Genomic DNA, 25607 nt, shown 5'->3' on the forward strand with positions numbered 1-25607 from the left:
ATATTTTTGTATTTTACTGTACCCTTTAAATTTTTGCTCTTTCATAAATTGTTTTAAGTTTCATAGTTGTTTTACATTTTGCAGGAAAGTTTAATGGCAGTATTCAATGTGACAACATGCCCTGCGAAAGGTCAGTTTCTTTTATCCTGAAGCAAAAAAAAAAGAAAAAAGTCAAGATTTAAATTGCGTGCCTATACAAAAATTGACTTAAACACATTCTGAAAGATATTCAATGCAGTAATAAGTGGCAACATGCCTTTTGCTTTACTGGGGGGAAAAAGGGGAACAAAAAGATTTTTGCAGTGATGTGTGTGTTGTATGCTGATTTCTGATTTACTTATAGGTAGGTTTGCGCAAATTAACACAGGGAAGGGTGATCGTGTGTATAGAAAGGAGAAGGTTGTCTGTCACAATGGCAATGTGTTTCTCCCTTGATTCCCATCCTCCTACAGGGTCTTCAATCTCAATGTCCCATTACCCCTCCAACCCCTCCCATCTTCCTTCAACCCCCAAATGCATATCATGGTGCCAGACACCCAGTCCCTACTAACAAAAACCACATGTTTCCTCTCAACACAACAACATGCTGCTTCAGCTGATTCAAACAAAGCAAGAAAAACAGAGCGCGAGGGGTAGAGAGAGTAAAAGGTGGATGCAGAGTCAACTTCATCCTTTCTGCAAAGAAGTAAGAAACAGAAATACACACAACTACAGGTCATACAGAAATCACAGGCAAACATTAATCTACTGCTAAGCTGAACAGCAGCCTCTACAAGATGCAGGGACAATGGTCCCCCTGTTCCCAACTGGAGCCAAGGGCTTCGCAAACCTTAATAAAACATTTTCAAACAGTCATTCGGAGAGCTTTAATTCCATATACTACAAAGAAGGGCAAACCAGCACCCGGCTCTGGGCGGTTTTGGGGTTCAGGGCTCATAAGGGAACAGGGACTTATTATACGGCCTGTTGTTAAGGTGACAGCTTTTGAAAGCGAACAGAAAATGAAAAACATGGGTGGAGGACGAGTCAGAAGAGAGAGGGGGGACGTTGGGTGCAGCAGCAGCTGTGTTTAAAGGCTCCTTTGGAAACAGCTGCACTACTCTATTGATTATGTATCTTTGCAACTATTTTGGCACAATTAGAGGCAATTTGTTGCTACAACACAAAAAGCGTTTGATGCAAAGTCATGAAATAAATGGCACTTACACACAAGCATATTGTTCTGCCTTAAAAGCTTATGGGGGTCAGTGGTGCAGCGCAGCACACATCTAGTGTGCAGGTACCTCTGATCCATAAAATAAAGTTGCTTCCAAAAAAAAAAAAGAGTCGGTGGTGAGGTATAAAGCCACACTGTGAGATATAAAGTCAAGTGAAACAAAGTTTCAATTGAAATAGTGTCACACTGCAATTACGAGAAACAAAGTCACTTTGTAAGACAAAGTCACAATTGCAAGATAACACAATGTAGTCACAATGTCAAAAGTAAAAGTCAGATTGTGAGAAAAAGTATAAGATATATGTGATATATTCACATTGTGAAACAAAGTCCAATTATGCAATTTGTTGCAATTGTGAGATATACAGTAAATTCACATTGTGAGACACCATTACAGTTAAGTCACAACTGTGAGACATAAACTCACATTTTTTTTATATTTCACAATATCACTATATCTCGAAAAATTTACGAGATATAGTGATATTGTGAAATATAAAAGTCAAATCTAAGACAAAGGCACAAATGTCACAATTCCGAGATTTAAAGTCACCTGAGATGTAAAGTTGCAATTATGAGAATTAAAGGCACAATTGTGAGATATAAAGTTGCAATTACCGGTTTATTCAAGCAGAAAACAGGCTTCCATACGATTAAGATACTCAAGAATAATGCAAAATCATTATGGTTGTTTCAGCTCAGAAGTTTTGGAAAGTCAGGATCCTAGATAGATTTTTCAAATGAACACAGTTATAACATTGATTAATTTGGTGTATTTGGTATCCCGATGAACAGGCCATATGGACTCTTCTATGCACGTTATTCAGCATCTCAGCTTTCATCAAACAGATAATTTCTCAAAAACTTTAAGAGAATGGAATCAACCTGCCTCTTATTACTGTCCAAAACCAACTTCTCCAATCCAAATCTTAACAGCACCCATCACATGTTAAAATATTATCACAGATATGCTACTGAAGGAAACTTTACCAGCAGCATCAAAGAGACAGGAGGTTTTTGAAGCAGGGCTGATGGATGATGCAATGACATGTGTCGATATTGGATCTTTTTGCTAGCGGCACTAAACAAGCCCAGCATTATGATGGTATTAAATTCTAGAGCTGGTCCCTCTCTCTGGTTGCAGCCAATCTGCCGCCACAGGCTTGGCTCTGGTCCATGGGTAGAATGCTGTCACACGTGTCTAGAGGCCACTCAGCCTTTGCGGTGTATGTATAAGTGATGAATTTTCAAACATGGGTGTTAGCCACATGCTTTTGTTCAGATTAAAGCTTTATACAATGTACTTACAGTAAAGGTAATTTTAAAATTCTTCAACATTGCTTCAGTGTTATTTTAACACTCTGTAGTGTGGACACACATGAACACTGAGCAAAATCCTCAGTGTTAAATTAACACTGCTCAGTGTTCATATGTGTCCACACTACAGAGTGTTAAAATAACACTGAAGCAGTGTTGAAGTTAATTAGATAATTAAGTGATTAAATAGGTGATGATTGAGCTTTATTAAAGACAGCTAATGATAACAAACAGAATCATTGAAGGAAAGAAAAAACAAGAACAAAAAAATGTAAGAGACCACAAACATGATGATAAAAAAAAAAAAAAAACGTTTTAAAAGTTTTGTTCCTATATAGTGTGTGGAGTAACGCGATGTGACCAAGACAGCACACTAAACACTTACAGATTCCATTCACAAACAACCCGACTGTGAACATGGGAAATCTCGCAAAATCTCTCATGGTCAAATGTGACTTTACAGTAAGCAAACTCTAGAGTAAAAACTTTAGAGTAGTGTCCCTCACTTTGCGAAAACCAAAAAACAACCCAGTTGGAATGCCCCCAAAATTCAAGAGTTTTTGTCTTTCATATTTGCATCACATGCAAATAGTTAAGCAATATCACACAAACAAGATTGTTTTTCATGAATATTAACACGATTGCAGATGTGATATCGATTTTTCCACAACAGTTCAATAAACAAGAAGATAATATTTCATGGTACAACACACAGCAGTGTTTAGTGAATGAATCCACATTGTTGAAAGTGTTTTCGAGTCAGTGACCCATGCATAAAGACAAGTGTGTAATTTCTGCATCACTAGTGGCGCCAAACAGATTAGCAAAAATAATGACTGTTTCCAAATAGTTTTGTAAAAGACTCCTACCAACCTCTTTTGCCCTCCTCACCTGCCATTGTTGCCATTGGTTGACAATGTCAGATCACTCAAACAAAGATACATGTTTTTGAAAGTCAGTCTATCTATCCCCTGACCACACGGTGAATCTGTACTTCTGACAGTCCTCGGCAGAACATGCATTCAGAACGGCCTCTGAGGACCACTAATAGAGAGGGGCCTCCATCCCAAAATTCTAGTCTTTAATTTAAGGTCACCTACTGACATTTTACAATAATGATCAACATGCAACATCTTGCAAAAGACCGGATCCATGGTTTGTATTGCCACATGGTTTCCACTGTTTTTTAATGTATCTATTCCCCAGATCTTTTTTCACGGAGAGAGAGAGAGACCCCACGCTGCCCTCTCTCTAAAATGTGTTTTGCATTAGCATTTTTTATATTACTTAATATTTATGATTTGTGCCACTCCTTGTATTGTCTCGTTTGATAAATATTTCACAATACATAAAGGAACGGCAGCACTTTGATTCATCTGCCAACGAGAGAACATTTTCAAGGCCACTGAAAGCTCTTTGCACAAGGGCCAAGAATATTCGGCTTCTCCCTCCATGTGGTCATAAGAGTGGATTGATCCTCTAATATGAGAGAAAACATATTTAGAATCATGTTCATTTTCCGTCAAGCTTCCTGGGGTTGCAACTCTGCACAGAATATTCACTTAAATTGACTCTGTCAGCCACTCTTAATGAATATCAAAACATTTACATTTTCTAATTTGGGGTAGGATTGTTGCCACAATTTTTATAAACCGGTGCATCAATTAGTAATTCATAAGCATGGTGCTAAGCAAATCTTTTTGTTAGGCCAGATTGTCGGTTTACAAGATGTTGCTGAAGAATAATGATTCTAATTTGCCTTAGATAAATTAGAGATTAAAAGTTAGTTGTGAAAGTTATCTGACATTTTATTTGAAAATGAAAATTCTATTAACAACTTCATGTCATTCCAAACCTGAATGACTAGGCCCTACTTTCTTCTGCAAAACATAAAATAAGAGACTTCGGTGTTCAACAGATTTCCAAGAGATTTGGAATGATATAACGGTATAAGTAAGGCTACGTTCACACTGCGAGCCTTAGTGGTAAATTTCGATTTATTGCTCAGATCAGATTTTTTTTTTGTACACTGTAAAAAATGTAAATGTAAATTAATGGTAAAATACTGGCAGCAGGGTTTTCAGCTGTGTACCGTAATCTTACATTTTCAATACCGTAATCTAAATTACAACTTTTCTGTAATTTAACGGTAAAATACTGGCAGCAGGGTTTACAGCTTTGTACCGTAATCCTGCAGTACTGTTTTCTAAGTTACGTATTCTTTATTCACTTTAGTAATGTATCTGTTCACATTTTTGTTTTAAATGTGGTCAATATCAGATTCCAATGTGAACAGTTCATGGTTCTGGACTGACCCGCAAACACAAAAGAACGATAAAAAAGATGTCACGCAGCACGCTGTTATACGGAAGTGAACAGGGAGGATTAAGCGATTAGATCTGCCGAAGACAGCGAATTTGTGTGCAGGAAATATAAAAAACAATGACAAGGTTACGAAAAAAGAGAGCAGAGTTTTAAAACATTTATGATATGAGCCCTCATGTTTTGCTTTTATATAGGGCTGTCACTGTCATACTTGAGTTCTGACACATCACTCTCCTTCCACTGACTACCTTTCGCAACTTTCTTGATAACTTCGGGTATGTAAAATCTTTGAAGTGACTCCCATGAGCGCAGAATTGTGACAAATGTTGATCTAGAGTGCCGTAAAAGTTGCATTAATTCCAATATGACTGTTCAGACTGAGGTTGCAAAACATCTGACCTGTATCGAATTTACCACATATGGAAGTGGCACAAAGCGGAATTGAAAAGATCCGATTCCATGTGGTTCGTGCTGTTCACACTGTCATGAGTCACATGTGAGCAAAAAAATCGGATTTGGACCACATTTACCTACAGTCTGAACGTAGGCTAAATGATGACAGAAATTTTCTTTTTGGGTAAACTATCCCTTTAAATGTATCCTTTAAATTTGGGTGAACTATCTCTATCATTTACTCACCCTCATGTCGTTCTGTATGACTTTCTTCTGTGGAAAACACATTACTGTAAGTGTCCCACCAAAGAAAGAAAGTCCAAGAGATTTGGAACGACATGATGGTGAGTAAACGATGACAGAATTTTTATTAAAATTTTAAGGGTGCACTCTGTCAGTGTTGCCAGATCTCTAGAAAATGAAGTGATCCCTGTTTTTTTGTGTTTATGGGCTGAAAGACCATGCTTTCCTCTGACACTCATTTATCTATTACTCAAACAAATAAACAGCAGTTGCCAGATTCAAGTATGCTTTGATTATGTCACGCTGTCCTGTCATGACAATGGTTTTGGACTTTATGACAGACACCTATTAGCATTGATGTGAAGAATTTATTTATTTTTTATTCATGTAATTGTTTCATTATTTATAGAATGATTTAATTAATTATCAAATGTGTATTTTCTGATTTCCAGCCATAATTCATTTGTGTTTCATTTTAAGTTTAATTTCTAATGAGGAAAACTGAATATATCTACAGAACAGCATATAGATGTGGGTGGATCACACCTGCACACACTGTTTACACACAAATACATGAGACACAAAGAAATACAGATATATTTATGTACACACAAGCACATAACTATAAATGTCTTGCTCCCAAATATCACCCATAAAGTCAGTCATATGCTAGCTGGTGGCATGGAGGGGGTTACAGCTGTGAGCGCTTCTCACTGGCTTGGCCTGGACCCAGAGGCTTAATAAAGGGAATTAATGTAGTGAATAATCTGTCAGATTCCTAAACACAGCTGGAGCGGACGTACAGTTCCTCTGCATATATATACACACACGCTCACACGCACACACCTAAACACACTCCCCCATGCTTACCCGTGCTAACTTCAGTTCTATCTATCTCACATACGTGCAAATTCACTCACTAATGCCCAAACATTCATACAAACTCAAACATATAAACACAACACGCCCATCCCTTGTGCCTTGCTGTCCTCTTTCTACTAATATGCCCTTCTCCCGGTCCCTGCTGGAGTGCTGGCCCGCTGAGAGACATCCAGCTGATTGTGAAAGCTGTTTTTGCAGCGCCACTGTGAGTGATTACACAATGCTGGCCAGGAATCAGAGAGCTGTGAAGCTCCCCAGCTCAGAGACCCCACTGCATCCCCCAGGCACAAACCAACAACTATCACCATGGAGCACTGTTTGACCACAGTCACAGCTGCTGTGGAGAAGACCTACTGGGAGGTAAAAACGGGACCCAGGCAGTATCCACACGCGAAATACAAACACAAACACATGTTCACATGCGCAATATTGCTTCAATTGCGCTTGGAATTTACAATCACCTTCCACAGCAAGGGATGTAAACAAACAAGTGAACAAGTATAAAACATATGCACATTGTAATTAATGTAAAATTAAGCTATAAACTTGAATAGGTGATGTGAATAGGGTGCTAATAAAAAAGTGATTAACACAGCATCCTAACCAGGAACGATGTCTGTTCCCAATGAAAAGCCAAACTGTTGCGACACAATCACAGCAAAAGATCTTTAAAGGAATTGATCTCTTAAAATGTTTAAATCTGCTCTTTTTATTTATTCACCTTTATGTCGTTCCAAAACGATGCAACAATGTTTTTCTTCTTCTTTTCCATGAAATTGCAATGAATGATGACTGAAATATTTAAGCTTTAAAAAACATGCAAACATGCCATCAAATTATCATGAAAGTGCACTACAGACCCTTTCCAAAAAATTAGAATATCATGGAAAAGTTTATTTATTTCCATAATTCCATTCAAAACGTTAAACTTCCATAGATTATAGATTCAGGGCCCACAACTTAAACGATTTCAAGTATTTAGTTGTTTATTTGTACATAATTTGGGCTTCCAGCTCATAAAACCCACGAAAACAGGATTTCAAATCACACAGTAATTACACAGTGATACCATGGTCATTGAACCAGGTTTTGGTTCTTTTGGCAGTGTGGGCAGGTGCAAATCCTGCTGGAAAATGAAGGAAGCATGAAGTGCTCTGAAAATGTCCTGGTAGACGGCTGCGTTGACTCTGGATTTAATAAAGCACAGTGGACCAAAGTCCTCTTTTCTGATGAGAGCAAATTTTGCATCTCATTTGGAAACCAAGGTCCCAGAGTCTGGAGGAAGAATGGAGAGGCACACAATCCAAGATGCTTGAAGTCCAGTGTGAAGTTTCCACAGTCTGTGTTGGTTTGGGGAGCCATGTCATCGGCTGGTGTTGGTCCACTGTGCTGTCCACTCAACGCAGCCGTCTACCAGGACATTTCCAGAGCACTTCATGCTTCCTTCAGCAGACAAGCTTTATGGAGATGCTTCCTTCATTTTCCAGCAGGATTTGCACCTGCCCACACTGCCAAAAGAACCAAAACCTGGTTCAATGACCATGGTATCACTGTGTAATTACTGTGTGATTTCATGTAATATTCAAATTTTTTGAAATCCTCACTGTAAAAAGTGAACAGTTGGATCAACTTAAAAAAATTACTTCAATTGGTAACACCTAAAGAAATTAAGTTTTCTCAACTTAAATTATCACGTTTTTCACGATAAAATGTGATAATTTAAGTTGAGAAAACTTAATTTCTTTAGGTGTTACCAATTGAAGTAATTTTTTTAAGTTGATCCAACTGTTCACTTTTTACAGTGCTGTTTTCGTGGGTTTTATGAGCTGGAAGCCCAAATTATGTACAAATAAACAACTAAATACTTGAAATCGTTTAAGTTGTGGGCCCTGAATCTATAATCTATGGAAGTTTAACGTTTTGAATGGAATTATGGAAATAAATAAACTTTTCCATGATATTCTAATTTTTTGGAAAGGGTCTGTATATTACAAGTCTTCTGAAGCCATACGACAGCTTTGTGTAGCCAACAGACTGAAAAGGAAATTCAAAGAGCTGTAAAATGCTGCAACTGGATCATTGGGTCATTGAGTTTGATTTCTAAACAAATATACGCACTGGTTTTATGAATTGAATCAACTGATTAATTGAAAAGATCTCAGAAGAGACTTCTTTTCTCATGAACATAAGAAGAGCTGGGTGCAAGTCAATATTTCATAAATAACAAATACATTTTTTGATTTATTTCATGAAAAAGCAATCAAAAGGCTGCTGAAGACCTGCGCTGTGTCCGAAATTGAATACTTCCCTGCTAAACAGTATGCGGGAAACAGTCGGGTACAGCGGGGCTAAAGGCGCACTGGGGTAAAAGGCACCTTTGATTTGATTTTCCTCTAAACCTCTAAATGGCACAAAACTTGCCACAGTACTTTCCAAAACATCCGCTTTTCAAGATGCAACTGGAAATTTGCTTGATCCTTGATGCGGTCGCGGGCAGCAGTGCAAAGTTGATTCTCTGCTAATTTGATCTAATATTTTTATTCTGTTCTAAGTAGCAAATGAGAATCGCTAAAATTATTGAATATATTTTGAGACAAAGGTCTTCTTAATGATTTTCAGTTTTGTTCAAGCTAATTAAAGCAACAATAAAATGTAAGGAAGAATATGTAAAAGTGTGGTATTTGGGGTCTATTTGGGGTTGCTGTTGGGGCTAAAGGCACAATAATTAACATGATAAGAAATAGCCGGCTGACTTTTCCATTTGTTGACAGAACATGTTTAGATTTAAATGGTAAAGATTTTTAAACAAAATAAACCAATTTTATGATTTATTTTCAGTGGTACTTTTGGGGATTTTTTTTAGCCTCATTGTACCCTATGCCTACAGAGTATGTCCGAATACATAGTATTCGAAAAACAGTAGGAAAAGTCCCCGGATATCCGATTACTTCCACCGAGATTCTGAAGTGCGCATTCAATGAACATTTTACTTTGGAGGGGATTTATGAATGGAAGTGAAGCGACACAACTGACGCCGATAGGTCACGTGACAGTAACAACAAGGTGGATGTAGTACGTTTGAATTTAATTCATACTACAATATTCATACTATATAGATTATACTTATATTCATACTATATAGTTGCGAAGTAAATTAAAATTCAAATGTAGTACCAACTTACATAGTACACTATTTCGTACGCAGCACTGGAATATACTGCAAGAGTCATTTAGAACACTCTGTGACACTTCTATTGTACTTTTGTATTATTTTTAAAGCTTGAAAGTTCCAGTCCCCATTCATTTTAATGTCATGGAAAAGAACCACCAGTACATTTTTCGAAATGTCTCTTTTTGTGTTCTGTGGAAGAAACACATGCAGGTTGAGTAAATGACAGAATATTCATTTTATTTAACTATTCCTTTTGGAACAATGGCTGTTTAGGTACAACTATGCTGATTAGATGTCAAGCCTAAATTAAATGGCTAGCAAATAGTAAAATACTTTCTAGGAAGTTCGCTCTTCTGTTCCCACAGTCAAAAAAGAAAAAAGAAAGAAACAATCAAACAGGGAAAAGAGAGAGAAATATAGAAAAAGATAAATGGCACTTAATTAAATGTAGTGAGGACTTTGGGATGATCCCTACTTTGAGGAATGATTCTCTGGAGCGTCAATCATTTTTACGACTCATAGACAGCTGACAGATCCAGACTCACTGGCTCAGCTCCACTAGCGACCACTGCTCAGCTTAGCAGCTTTATGTAGACGAAAAAACAAACTCTAAACATTGAGCCAAAGACAGTGCACCATTTTCACTCTAACAAAACAACCATATCAGTGGCAATCATGTTTGACAAGACCTTTAAAAGCAAAAAGGAGTGGGGATTAGGTCAAAAACGCAGAGGCTGGAAGCTGCCATGCTCTTTGTCAAAAAGTCTCCAACTAGTCTGCAAGTCTGGATTAATTGAGAAAGGTTTTCTGACAAATAGCATCACATTTTAGCTGCAAACCCTTTTTTCACTTGTTTGGTGATTTATCTCTCAGCTTAAAAGGCCCTGTGATTGTTGTTTTTCTACAGTGTTCCATTAGGTTAACATTTCTGTTTTATCATACATCTAACTCTACATTTGGGTAACTCCTACAAAAACACACAGGGAGACTGTCTCACACAATCCTGGTCCAAAAACTGCCTTGAAGCTGTAAAATATATACCCACGCAATTCCCTGACACACACCCACACATACAAACTTACACACTCCCACACAAATACACATGGCCCCAGTGCCTGAGAAACTGCATGCTGGCAGTTTTCCAATATCAACGCAGAAAGGTCAAAGTTCACATCAACATTTTCTTCGTCCTCTTGAGACGATGCAGCTTTTCAAACTGGGTCAAGGTTTATCCCGGTTCAGGGGCAATTTTCAAGGGTCACAAGAGATTGCTGCGATTCTACCAGGAGACAGAGGTGTGCTTTCAAGAGCAAAATCTTGCTCCCAGCCCAAATATTTCCATTCCCACTCTTGTTTAGGAGGCCACACTCAAACTGTCCCGAGAGCCACGAGAAGGTTTGCCTCTCCTTTTCAATTAGTCCAGTGTCGTAAGATGTGCCACAGTGCGCCACAATGGCGCTGGGACCCTCCCCAGCAGTTACAGAGAGGGAACACTTACAGATCAGAGCCTCTAAAGCCACTGCATCTCAACTTCTTTAAGGTATTTGCCAGACTAAAGAACAAGAAACATCTCAAAGGACAACTAAAGTTAACCGACCAACACACCCACACACTCTGAAGAGATAAAAAGAGATAAATTCTCATTTCATCACCTACTTTAGCAGAGATGCTGAGTCAAATAAACCGAGTCAAAAAGGTTAACAGTAAAACGAGCACACATGAATCCAGCTAAATTTTAGTCTGTGATTTAGAGCCTAACGTCTAAATCAAATCAACACAATGTAGGAAACCCATCTAGAGCAGGTAAGTAGCACTCTATAAGCAGTTTCACAGGTTGGCCTCAGATCTTCTCTGTAAGTGTCTGTTTGGCACGTTTTGAGTTTGTTTCTGATCTGTTTTCCTGTTCTGTGAATGTCTGTGTTTCTTAGGGCAGTGGTTCCCAAACCTGTCCTGCCGACACCCCAACACTGCGCGTTTTCTTTGTCTCCCTAATAAAACACACCTGATTCAACTCATCAGCTCATTATCACATGGGTTAATGAGCTGATGAGTTGAATCAGGTGTGTTTGATTAGGGAGACAAAGAAAACGTGCAGTGTTGGGGTGCCGGCAGGACAGGTTTGGGAACCACTGTCTTAGGGTATCGTTTACATGACAACGATATGCTTAAAAGGGAGAAGTTTTTCCTTTGAGTTTTCCGCGTGCAGATGACACCATTGTCAAAACGATCCCCATTTACACGGATCTGTGAAAACAACTAAAAACGCTATATTCTGCTGCTAGGCGATTAGATGCCGATGAAACACTATAGACTGAACACGTAATACGCATGTGCATGGCGTCATCGTCTTCAGAGATTCGTGTTTTTGTAGTTTACGTTTTCAGGCCCCCAAAACGCCGTTGTCATGTAAATGAACGGCCAAAACGCATAAAAAGTTTTACGTTTTTAGTTGAAAATGGTGCCGTGTAAACAGCCCCTTAGTTAGCTTTCTAGTTTGCTACTTAGTTCTGTTCTTTGCCTGTTTGTTTCCATGGTAACTGATTTGATTCGAGTTTCAGTTCAGGTGTGTCTCGTGGGGCTATACATCTCTAGCCATCGTGGCCGAGCCTAGTGTCAAGGCCACGGATGCCAATGGCCCCCTGAACTGCCCCCACCGCCCTAGAGGCTTCCTGTTCTACAAAGTCACGTCCTCGTCAGCCTCTAGGACTCCCACCCCTGTGGATGCAATACGGTGCAAGGACGCGCCTTCCGGGAGGGCGGGGTAATGTTTGTTTCTCTGTTCATGTCGGAGTTTGTTAAACTTCTAGTCTGTTTATCAGTTCTCCTCTGTTCCCTACCTGTTTGTCTCCTTGGTTACTAATTTATTAGGTTCCTCGTTTCAGGTGTGTTCTCTTGTTAATTAGTCGTATTGAGTTAATTTGCCCCAGCTGTGTCTCGTTTCCCTGATCTGTGGCCAGTTGCATAAACTGTTAAGACTAGTCTTACAAGTTAGTCATCCAATTTTATTCTTTAAAACTGTTAATAACTTTAACATAACATAAAAACGTAGATTGGTCTAATTTGACACCGAACAGTAAGACTGATTACCCCTAACTAACTTCTAGTTGATCATACTAGTTCTTAAGACACAGTCTTAACATAATGGCTATGTTTATGCAACTGGCCCCTGGTCTCTATATTTAAGCCCTCTGTTTCTCCCTGTTCCTTGTTTTGTATCTTTTACTTTAAGTTGATGTTTCCTGGCCTTATTTTCGAATAAAATTCTCCTATAGAATCTCATTCGTCATGCGCTTTGTCTCAACCACCTCAGCCGTAACAGAATACAAGACCAATTACAGTTTATTTTTTGCAGCGTTTTCTTTAGTTTGTTATGAACATTCCCGCAGTTGCCCTACTATGCCTGGAGCAGAAGGACCACTCCCTGGAGTCCAAGGGCGTAGATTTGGTTTGAACATTGGGGGGGTTGAAGTTTGGGTTCTGCATATGTTTCATGTGATCATGGTATACATATTGAGGGGGTTGTAATGCATATATTTAAATATTGGGGGGGTTATCTCCCCCCTAACCCCCCCACAAATTACGCCCCTGCTGGAGTCTCACACCAGGGATTTCTTGGAGTTGGCGTGCCTATGCATTATCCTGACCGCTCGCTGTGTGTGTTCTACATTGCCAGGCTCAGCGAGCGGTCCCGGGCACGCCTCCCAGGGAGCAGTCCTCGTGAAGATTTCGCCGCATGTTTGGAGTCGGTGCTGGTAAACAACTCAGCATTCACCATCGGCCTTGCAGAGCCTACCAACACCCCTCCACCAAATCCAGAGTCTCGTTCTGCCGAGAGCCCCCTTCCAGAGTCTCGTCCCACCGAGAGCACCCTTCCAGAGTCCCCTGTTCCTGCCCTCGTCCAGAGGAAGTATGTTCTATCTGTCTGCCCGGAACTATCCATCAGTCCTGCCGAGCCTAAGCTTCTTCACGTCATGCCTGCCGAGCCAGAGACTGTTCACGCCATGCCTGCCAAGCCAGAGACTGTTCACACCATGCCTGCCAAGACAGAGACTGTTCACACCAGGTCAGCTACGCCTGAACCCTCACATCCGGCCAAGATGGCCGCCTTACCGCCTGAACCCTCGCCAAAGATGGCCGCCGCCACGCCACCTGAGCCCTTAACCACGGAGGTCGCCGCCACGTCTGAGCCTGTCCCTGAGTTTATCATTCAGAATTCATTGTAATATGATGATCTGCTACTCAAGCAACATTTATTATCAATGTTACAAACGGATGTGCTGCTTAATATTTGTATGGAATCTGGGTTTTTTTAATTAGAAAGTTCAAAAGAACAGCATTTATTTGAAAAAGATCTTTTAGTAACAATGTTAAAGTCTTAACTGTCAATTTTGAACAATCCTTGCAGCATAAAATCGTTCTAAATATAAAAGAATTGCAGATACACAACTATAACAATATTGTTGGAATCACTTTCAGAACGAAAGAATCAGAATCCATCCTGCTTTAAAGAGCTCGATCATTTAAAGCAGCAGACAACATATCTGCAGCGTGTGCTTATAATAAACAGAACAAAATCGTGCTTTGGTGTAGACCTTTTACAGTCTATGGTGTAGACACTAAAATAGTTATCGGTATAGTTATTTTTATAGTCATCATTCTTGGTGTGAACTGGCCTTTATCCATGTTCTAACGCTGCTTTTTGTGGTATGCACACAGAAAACATAATGACTGATACTTTAATTGGGAATGACAGATTAAATGGATCATACTCCACCAGAATGTCATTCCCACATCAAGACAGATTGAGGCTGAATACAGACTTTGAATTAGTAAGCATATAGGACTCATTACCTCATGTTAATATACCCAGCGTATGTATAGTTACTGTGATATGTTACCATAACATCTTAAAGTTTACATTCATATGAATGGTGTCATTTGACTTCGCAATGTCAGCACATTCGCACTGGAAAAAAAAAATTTTCAATTGGCGACAGAGAGAGAGAGAGAGAAGACTCTCTCAGAGTTCATGTGACATAGGCCTTTCTTCTCCAAAAATATAAATGTGCGGATTAAAAAAGACTTATTTATACCAACCAGACTAATTAAGTTTTATATATAGCTCATATCTTAAAATAGGCTCAACTGGCAATGTGCACAGTTGGCATTCATTAAACTTCCCCAGCAAAAAGAGTGCACTGTTATCACAAATGGCAGCTTTGTGTATATGAAAAATGAGCTTTTTCTTTCACAGTCCCATGAGAGAAGGCCAATGACCTTTTTATTTTCCCCCAAACAGCAAGGTTGGGGGAAAAAGACAGTGGCCAAGGTGATGAAGAAAGTGAAAGAGAACTTTTCTACAAATGTATTTATTTTCTCCAAAATTGTTATAATTTTTTTTATTTTCATCTTTCATTTAATCTTTGCCAAAATAAAAACAGCCATGCCAATTAATTAAACTGTACTGAAATTAGGTTTGAAGATCTCGATTACCATACAGAAGGGACTTCATGAGGTGCACCCAAATCTCTACAATAAAAAAGCTTGAGATAAAAAACCCCACTGTGAAACGTAATTATGTGTTCATTTCTGATTCTAAAATGTTGACGTCAGAGAGCTGCCACTTTGATCACATGTAATGAAATGTAGATTCAGAATAAACTATGGCTCAGTTTACATCAGTCCTTCATAAACGCTAGGGTGCACATTCCATTTTTCAGAGCCAAAGTCCAGCTTCAAGCAGAAATAAATATATTTCGTTCCATGTGACACAGTTGATTTTCACATGGCCCTTTACCACCGTTTGTTTATCGAAAACTCTAAACGGGTTTTCCCTCTCGGAAAGAGCACTGCGGCTCTGATGTTTGCTGTGCACATATTCCATTTCAAAGCCATGTGGCTCCCTCTTTCTCTGTCAAAGAGCCTCTGTAACTCCCTCTCTTGATCTCTTCCCTACACACACATCTGTCTATCCACCAACATGTGCAGAAAAAAATGAAGGAAAATAGGAACAGGGTCCAAAGGTGCTCCATCAACCTCTCACGTTATTAGTGATGGTCCCTCCTCTGTTTTCAATCCCTTAAAAACTGCTGGATGGAGGGAAACACTCACTTAAAATCTTTTCAGGGACCAAGACTGCATTAGTTCAGAGTGCATGAAACCCCTGCCACCAGGTTACTGATCGACAATCCCTCAGTGTCCATTATGCAAAGCCTAGAGAGAGTTTTAAGGCAATAATCTACACTATACCGACATGTTTTGACTTCCACACAAGGAGGCAAATATGCAGGTCTCAGAAACTTTGCATCAATCACATGCTTACACCAGATGGAGGCTTATGTTTTTTATTAGGCACTGTGTGTTAGAGATATTCACCATACTGCCAGAGGACAAGATCACATTCCCATCGATATCAGGTTGTTTTCGGTTTGATTTCCGATGCACCTCTGGGAATGCACTTGGGCGGAGTTGACAAGATTGATAGACAAGGGAGGACTGGGAAAAGGAGAGAAACCATGAATAATGCAAGTTATGAGATCATAGAACAGTGTTATCCATCTTTTTTTCTTTTTTTTTTCAACGTGGAAGTAAGCTATTTCTTGTGAATTTTGGAGACTTCCGATTCATTAGTCGCCACCCACCTTTATCCTGCGCCCCATAATGCTTTGTGTGAATTATGGGAGCAAATTTCATTAATCAATAAACAATCAGTGACTCCAAATACACTCGTTTAAAGGTTCGCTCAAAAAAATGCAATAATAATAATAATTTGCAAAAACTGGGTATGAGGTGGCATTCACCCCTCAACCATTGAACATCAAAAGAAAACTTAAAAGTGTAAAAGTATTAACAAGTATTAAGTCTTTTAGCAAAAATAATATTTACAATATTACTGTATAGTAATAAGTTTATGCTGAGTTAATCAAAAGTGTTCCTTCATTAACTGGAATATTGATGGATATTTCAAAGTGCTTTTCCTCATTTTGACAGATAGATGTTGTATTTACCGGTAAACACTGCTGATAGGGATTGACAGGGAAAAAGAGAAGAAACCCACATTTTTAAGTGCCGTGTGAAAAAAGGAAAAGATGCGAGTATGGATTTTTTCTCGGAATCGGAAAATATATTACATTTTAATACGAAATACAAAGAGAAAAGAAAGGAAGAACAGAACACAGCTAAAGGACTAAAAATAACTTTTGTCACAGATATTCTTGTGATACCAATGTCACAATAAAATACCAAGAGCTACATTATTTTCCTGACTGATGAAAATTGAGCATTATTTGTAGCTCAACCTTATTATTTAAAACTATTTGTTTCAGTTATTTTAAGTGGAAGTTCCTTAAACCGGAAGTGCCAACCATAATTTAAAAAGCAGTAGGCTCATTTGGAAAAAGGTGGACAGGTAAATAACTAGAATAAAGTAATACACTAGAATAGAATAAAGTAAAACTAGAATAAAGTGCAGTAAATGGTAAAACTTTCACTACAAACCAGTGTATTAATGATTCCAAGTTCCAACAATAAATGAACATATGATAAAAAAACACAAGTCTGCAATATGAAGTAGCATATTTTTGTACAGCTAAAAAAAACTGGAAGCGGCCTGACACCAGAAGTTAAAATGGCTCTCACGATAAAAAAAAATGAGGTAGATACTTGTGACATTTCATTAGGGCAATAATTTGCTTATTATCTGAGATGAACATACCAAATATGCCTTATGCAGTCCATTATACACAGTGACACACCATCAGGTGGTGAAGTGTGCTTATCTATGCATTAATGGTTTACTGTATCAGTCAGATTTCCAGAGGAACTGGAAGTCCAGAGACCCAAGGAAATAATGTGTGAGGTTTGTGCATGTGCTCCTACCCGGCTAGTGAGAGCAGCCTGCTTGCTGAGCAGCTGGTCTCTGTCTGTGCTCATCTGAGAAGGCAGATCCTTCGGCAGCCGGTTCTCCTCCAGCTCGCTGCTCTCGCCTGATACATCACCAGAGGAAAACATGGCAGGAAATGATAGGATATACATGTGTTCTAATTATACCAGCAGACCCGTCACCAATGAGCTCATTCAGGGTGTAGAGTATACCTGTGGGCGCATCAGCCAGGTTTCTGGTGATGATCTCACGGATGCGGGCAGGAACTGGCGTGGTGTTGGACTCCTCCTCATCCCCACGCACAGTGTAAGTCTTTTCCTCAGCACTGCTATCTGGGTTAAGCAGTGACTCCTCCAGCTTCTGCATTATCAATATTGGTGCATGGAGAGAGGCTCACACATACAATCAGGTGACCTGAATTATAATATTTTTTATTATCAATGCAACTAGTTTGTGGTATCTGTATATGTTTCAATCTGTTATCACAACAGCACAAGGAAATGAGTCACCTGTCTTCAAGTTTCACAGAAGAACCTGAAACTGACCCACTGATCTACCTTAATTTGTTGAAACATTGCAAGGCTCGTTAATATTAAATCAAGCTCTCTCCTCTTTCATTCACACATGCTGTTTTGAATAGGTGCCATAACCTATTTAAGTTACAGCTGGTGAAGATCAGCTTTCCTGCTGGAAAACACGTAACGTTACCTGAATCACGGCTTCCAGTCCTTGATCCCCTTCACAACTCATCTGGAAACTGGTAGTGATCCAATGCACTTTAATAACCGAACAGCCACGTTTTTCCAATTGTCCTCAATTCTTGCTGAGACTTCAAGTGCTTTTAAACGCTTAAACTGGGTTTAGCAAGTTGCTATGTAAGCTAATAAAGTTTTACATGCATTAAAAGTTTTGCTCTAACGTTATAGGAAAAGCAATGTTGCAGAGTGATTTGCACTTCAATGTCAAAGCTTTAATAACGCGCACAAGCATATTAAACGCAAACTATTTAGCGTTGGTATGAAGCCACAAGTGTAAAAGTTGCAATCACAGCGCAAGCTTGAGGTGGGTGCCTATGGTTGCCAGGGAAACCGGACGCTCTCGCGTGTTGTCATGATAATTAAAACGCAAGCTTTTCGGCTTCCATAGTTACAAAGCAGCAAGTCACGACTGAACAAATACAACACTGGTTATTCCAGTCATTGTTGCAACTTTGTTAAAAATTCATTATGTTGATGATAACTGACAAGGGTTTTAAACGGCACGATTTTGTAATAAACATTATCAAACATTTTTCTGATTAAAAATAAAACACATTTCGAAATAAATTCAGTCAAAAGAAATAATAAGATTAAGAATTCTTGAATTAGAATTTTACAGGAAAAATCATGTGATACAATAACAAAAATGCTTAAACATAAACATTTATTGGCCACATGAAGGCAAATAACAACTAGCTGCTACATATAAGGCTGAAAAAACATACCCCTTATCAAATACTTATAGCCTAACAATACACAAAACTCAATATACACAATTTTACACAAATAAAAGCAATAATTGATTTTATCTTTAGAGTAAAACAAATTAGTGACCTCACATTCCCTAATAGCACACGTTATTTTTTTGAGTGTTTGCAATACATCTCTTAAGACATTTCCTATTATGTTAAATAGACATTCAGAAACCGTCTTTAAGATGTATGATTTAGAATGTGTGTAAACTGACTTTTATCAGAAAGATGTTTATCAGATGTTTGTACACAGCAGATGCTTTCCAGATGAACTGCTCTGTAACACATCTTGGAGAAGTATGTGTGCTCTCTGGGTTATGATTGTTATAAACTGATATTGTAATTCATTTTTTCTAAATGATAGTCACCAGTGTACGCTGAGAAAAGTGGACATTTTGCACCAAAGCTTAAGTCAGGATTTAGGGGACAGGACAGATATTAAGTCTCCTCAGGGAAGAATTCAGTCCACTGTGAAGTGTCCAGGAAGATGGAACAGCAGCCACTGTAGGACCAGAGTCTGGGAAGGAAGCAGTCCACCTTCCAAGTGTTGGAGGCACGGTTGTATACTTCCACTTCCACACCGTAATCCCCCTCCATTCCCTTCCAGTGCCCTCCAGTCACATACAATTGCCTGCCTAGAACCACCAAATCCCCATTCTCATGAAGAGTGTGCAGATACTGAATCTGGGAAGAAAAATGCCAAACATAAAAACAGTACATGAGGGTTCGGCTAACTTTATATGTGCTTGATTTTCTGTGTAAAAAAGAAAAAAGAAAAGAAAAATCACATAAAACTCACTTTTTCCCACATATTACCCTCTGGGTCATACAAATAAACCTTTTTGGTGTTATCTGCTACAAGGTAAATGACTCCATCCATAGAGACAGAGCGGGGAGAAGAGAGATATTTAGGAATAAAAGGAGAGCAGATGATACACCAGCTATCTGTTGAAGAAGAGAACCCTCATTTACAAAAGTATACTCTGACTACATAGTATTGAACTGTGCTTCAATGTTGGCAGGGCTCCATGAGTGAACACTCTTGTAAAGTGTCTCATAAAATTGTTCTGAATTACTAGTTCCAAACTACTAGAGGCTCTAATATGACAGATGTGGTTTGTTTTTAATGATACTTGTGATGTAATACACATTGACATGTGTTGTTTCTTACCTATGACAGGGTTGTAGCACTGCATAGTCAGGGCATTATATTTAACAGCACAAGAACCAATGAGGTACAGCTTTCCTTCACATGACGTGGCTGTAAAGTTAGTCACATACTTCAGTGCTGGGCCCGTGGGAGTCCAGCAATTACTGAATGGGTCATAATGTTCAACTTCGACAAAATCCATTGTAGTTCCTGTCAATGAAAAAAAAAAAAAATGCTATGTCTTATGTTACATAAAAATGTCCAGTTCTGCAGGGAAATCTACACAAATGTCTTTGTCTGAAGCATGCAGTTGGAAACTGATTTGTTTTCTTACCACCAATTACATAAATCTCTCCATTGAGAGTTGCAGAAGAGTGGTTAGTCCTGGGCCGCAACATTGGGGCGACTGTGACCCACTTCCCCTCACGAGTGATGAACTTCCAGGTCTCTGTGGTGGACCACGTGTTGGACTGAGACCCTCTTGATCCTCCTGAGAGTTATAAAAAAAACTTGTAAATGGGTATTTTTTCCATTCCATGTAAATTCAGATGAAGGCTTAGCTGATTTATTTGAATAAATCCTCAGCTCAACAGGAAGGTTCAACTGTCCCCATTGGTGACCAGGCAACATTAGGCAATAATGCCCCAAGTATCCCAGGTCATCCCAAAGTTAATGTTCTGCTTCTTTGCGTTCTAGTCCCCACATTTCTAAAGTGATTTCAGGTCTTATGTGAGTCTTAGCAGGATTGTCTAGAAGACATGGGACTGTTTTATCTCAGCATCTCCAAATCCAGTTCCATTCATGTGTGTAATAACTATAAATCTTACTGATCCTTTCCCAAAGGGCACAGGCTCTATAAATACCATGAAAATCTTTGGATTGTTTTCTCTTGGTAAAAATAGAGAGACTTTTTTATTTGTATCATTTCATTCTCTTTTCTTCAGTCTCTCTTTCCTTGTCATTATGATTTGAGGAATACAGACCAAACCAACCAATCAGCAAATTATCCATACTACTATAAATATTGTGAAGAAAACATTTTTGTCTAAGTTGATATGGGTGTTACAGCCCTTAGGTAATGGTTGCATATCTTATGAAAAGAGTTCAGCTCACCTGTGACATACACATTGCTGTTTAATGAGACAACAGAATAACCCCATTTATTGTAGTTGGGAAAATCAGGTAACTGGAACCACTGCCCTATGGGGAAAAAAAAGAAATTTTCTTCTTAAAAATGCACATGTATACAGTATATAGCGTGAAGTAGGGTAAATGAGAACAACCAGCTAGAACATGGTTGTTAACTACCAAGTTTGGATATACATGCTAATTTTTTATTATAACTGTTTTTAACATTTTAGAATAAGTAAAGTAAAAGTCATCAAAGGATATGGAATAATACATATTATTTTAACCAGCATCAAGAGGTGAAGCATCGTACTTACCCTTTTAAATACAATTTTAATATGGTAAAGAAATTCATACATGAGCAAATTTCTCTCCAAAACTAATTTCAAGCATTTAATCATAAGCTTCAAGATGAACACGAAAGAAATCTTCTAGGAACACGAAAAAGCATACAGTATTTAAATGAACAATGTGTACTCTTTCTCCATGTTACTTGTTTATTTGTCAGCACTAGGGCTTTTGTGAAAAGAGAGAGAGAGAGAGAGAGAGAGAGAGAGAGAGAGAGAGAGAGAGGGAGAGGGAGAGGGAGAGGGAGAGGGAGAGGGAGAGGGAGAGGGAGAGGGAGAGGGAGAGGGAGAGGGAGAGGGAGAGCGTGCATAATTATTATCATATTTTTTCCCACAGCAAATTTTACCAATTTCAAACCACATCAATCTTAATGACTACTATTAATTTTGTATTTAATCATTTATAAGCGATATATAATTGTTAAGGAAGGCTGGAAGTGGAAGTGGAAGCCTTATATTCAGGTGTGCAAAATTATTAAGCAGGTTTTCTTTTACGGGTAAAATGGGCCAAAAAAGAGATTTAACTCGCACTGAAAGGTCAAAAATTATATTAAATGCTCATGAAAAGAATGAAATACTAATGCAATACTAGAAACTACAAAATTAAGGTGTGACCACAGAACAGCAAAATACTCATTGGTTCAGCAGAGTCATACAAAAACCGGCCAAGAAGAAAAGACATGTTAACTGCCAAAAAAAAAAAAAAAAGGAACTAAGGTGAAGAATTAGGTGTGAAACCATCAGGAACCCTTTAGTCTCCAGTGCCACCATTTCCCAGAGCTGCAACCTATCCTGGAGTCTCCAGAAGTACAAGGTGTCAGGATCTCAGAGACTTTGCTATGGTAAAGAATCCTGAAATATGACCCACATGTAATAAGAATCACAAGCTGAAGTGTTGTGAAATACATGAAGACTTGTTTTTTATAGACAGATAGGTTGGGAGTGACTCTTGAAGGACCAGCACCACATCCTGTCATACCACTGTTTGAAGAATTAATCTTCCAGAATCTGGCAGTAAGTTTTGGGAGTTGATTTTAAGTCCATCTCCTACCCTGAAAGGTCCAACTTGGTCATTGTAGCAGCTCACAGCACGACTCCCTCGCCACCGCTGCTGTTGTCTGGCTTGAACTGGTGCTGTTCCCTCAACAGTCACTCTCATCCTATCTCTCTATAAAGCCTTCAGACAGATAGGTTGTCTATAAACAGTCTTATGTATTTCACAACACTTCAGCTTGTGATTTTGTGTGGGTCATATTTTAGGATTCTTTACCATAGCAAAGTCTCTGAGATCCTGACACCTTGTACTTCTGGAGACTGCCATTCTGGGAAATGGTGACACTAGAGACTAAAGGGTTCCTGATAGTTTCAAATCTAATTTTTGACTTTAATTCTTCATTTTCTTTGCAGTTAACATGTGTCTTTTCTTCTTGGACTGTTTTTCTATGACACTGCTGAGCTTATGAACGTTTTGCTGTCCATTTGTCACACTTTAATTTTTAGTGCAGTTATATAAGTTAAATCTCTTTTTTGGCCCATTTTAACTGTAAAAGAAAACCTGCTTAATAATTATCCACACCTGAATATAAGGCGTTTTCACTTCCAGCCTTCCTTAACAATTAAATATCACTTAAAAATGATTTAATTACAAAATTAATAGTAGTTATAAATATTGATGTAGTTTGGAATTGGTAAAATGTGCTTGGAATTTTTTTTTTAAGTATCATAAATAAGATAAATAAGAATACCAACTTGCATATATCAACACTGTATATATTAAAATCCTGCTCACATTATGGGTGTTGTGTAGGTTTCCTATATTTTTGGCAAAAGGGAACACCACAGCCATTTTTTTTCTACTGCATACAGCCAAAGTTTATTAAAATAGCATCTTGTTAGCAGTGAATTACCCCTTGAAGTGTATTCAGATTTGAATACAGATCCAGATTGTGTTCCACATTATGGTAATTCTCCGTAGTGGAGTTGCTGTGCCAGCTGAAGTTGTCCTTACCAAGCTTTGGGTTGTAGAAACAACAATTTCTGGGGTGCAACCTTCTATCTGTGTCTTCATCTTCATCCTCGTCTTCATCGTCCGAGTCATCCAGCGAGGGACCACCCATCACAAATAAAACCTCCTGCAGGTTGAGGGCATTCTGAGTGGCTCTTTGCTCTGACACACCTCCAGTCATTTCTCGTTTCTGAAGAATAAAACAACAACACAAAATGTATTTTGTTGAATGGAACATTATGTTTAAGAAACCTCAAAAATAGATTTGTCTGACCTCTCTACATATTCCCTCCACCAACTCTTTGGATTCAAGCGAGCTCTGCACCAATGGCTCTTTGAGCAAGTTCTCAGTGAGGTAGGATTCTGGGAGGAGGGAAAGCTTAGCCAAGCTCAACAATTCTCGCAAGTGGCAGATCCGATTTTCTCTACAATGCCCGACCCAGGCCAAAACTGCTTCGGTACAGGACCGGTCATCTCTTATATGCAGATCCTCATCCTTCAGGCAGGCCACCAGCCTGTCTTTCTCCAACAGCAAAATCTCCTCATGTTGTTGCACTGCCTCAAAGTTCTCAAGGAGGAAGCCCCATGCTTTAGCAACCACTTCAGGGCATCCATGGATCTCTCCAAACTCAAGGATTCCCAAGCAGTTTGTGGCATCTATCTGGTGCTGCAAATATCGGCTGCATACAGTACGGACAGTGTGGAACTGGAGCTGGCTGGACGTGCACATGAGTCCCTCCACATTGTTTTTGTTGATGGTGAGTTTCCCTGTATAAGCAAAGTCCAACAGTGTTGACAATACATTCGGATCTACATCATGAAGCTCGACACGAGCAGCAATGCTCTCCACGAAATCACCTGAGAACATGGAATGGAAGTAATGGCTGCAGAGTGCAAGGATTCCACGGTGACAGGGGAAATCCCGTCCACCAGCGCTCAGGGTGACATCCACAAGTTTGGGTTGAGAACAGAGGGAGCGCAGGCCCTCTAAGATGCTCTGCGGGTGGGAAGAGAGGCAGAAGTCTAGGTCGTCTACATTACGCACCATGACGACACTCTGACCTGTGGCCTTAATGCATTCAGGGCCAACCAACAGATGTTTTCAGTGTTTACCTACATCGGACAAGACAAATGGGTATAATCAGTCACATGAAATCTGATTGCGACATTCATGATCAGAGCAGTGTGGAGCCTCCAGTGACCTGAGGACAAATGTTCAGTCTTTCTGCTTGGTAACAGAACATTTCAGAAACAAATTGGTAGAGAATGAAGTCATGTTAGAACATCAATATAAGTCAAATTATCAGATGATTTTCACCAAAGTTAAAAACAGGTTCTTGCCAAAGACAATATATCTGAAAGGCACACTGGGAGAGTATAATTCTGAGAATTAAACTTACTAACATTCAAGATGAATTGAGCTGCTTGTTAGAGAGTTTGCACACATAACACGCTAAAAAATATATATCACTGGCGAATCAAAAGAAGATGTTAAACAAGAAAAAAATAGCCATTCTTGTGAATTTCCAATATGATTGTTGTTTCTGATTCTGAAGAACTGCACAAATCTAATGACGTGATAGCTTACTCTGTGGCTTTTTGCACAAACCGTCTATGACGTTGATTTAATCAGAACAACAAAATGACTCAAAGAAAATTGAAAAGTATACACTTTCCCCTTAATATTCAAAATAATTTTCTTTAATTGTTTTCTATAATGTGCAACACAAATATATCTGTTAACATTTTCTCAAATAACAGACACTTCAAATAATGTTTAGGTTCATTTACTTAAAATACAAAGTTTGTTGTCCAAGGAGCAACTGACAGTACTTATAACATTTGGAAAGTTTAATTTCTTCCTTTTAAGACAAAAAATACTCTAAATTAAACTTACCTGCCTGCGAATGAAAGCAGAAACCATTCATTATTCACAGTACTTTTTTAAAATGCAATCTATTTTGTTGCTGCTGTCTGAAATGGGGGACACGTTGTCTTCTGCAGAGTCACTGGGAGAGCATGCTTGTCTTTCACACT

At 38.8% G+C, this 25607-nt stretch overlaps 2 protein-coding genes across 2 annotated transcripts in view; both read right to left on the reverse strand.

Moving 5' to 3' along the window:
• The window catches only part of crocc2 (ciliary rootlet coiled-coil, rootletin family member 2), a gene marked incomplete at its 5' end in the record, with an annotated part of 55003 nt that extends 36823 nt beyond the window's left edge, over window positions 1–18180 (reverse strand). Inside the window, 3 exons of the mRNA XM_084129584.1 lie at window positions 17427–17533; window positions 17643–17790; window positions 18139–18180. Coding sequence (XP_083985710.1) covers window positions 17427–17533; window positions 17643–17790; window positions 18139–18180 — 297 coding nt within the window. The remainder of the gene's footprint in view (window positions 1–17426; window positions 17534–17642; window positions 17791–18138) is intronic.
• Window positions 18181–18773: 593 nt separating this feature from the next.
• Window positions 18774–25604, reverse strand: klhl30 (kelch-like family member 30). The gene is made up of 8 exons (XM_084127886.1): window positions 25468–25604; window positions 23845–24683; window positions 23574–23760; window positions 21204–21290; window positions 20425–20580; window positions 20112–20300; window positions 19740–19885; window positions 18774–19624 (listed from the first exon to the last, which is right to left on the reverse strand). Exons 2-8 carry the CDS (start codon window positions 24616–24618, stop codon window positions 19379–19381), a joined length of 1785 nt encoding a protein of 594 aa, XP_083984012.1. The 5' UTR covers window positions 24619–24683; window positions 25468–25604; the 3' UTR covers window positions 18774–19378.
• Window positions 25605–25607: the final 3 nt, after the last annotated feature.

Source organism: Abramis brama (assembly GCF_963993115.1).
Source record: "Abramis brama genome assembly, chromosome: 11".
Taxonomy (NCBI): Eukaryota; Metazoa; Chordata; class Actinopteri; order Cypriniformes; family Leuciscidae; genus Abramis; species Abramis brama.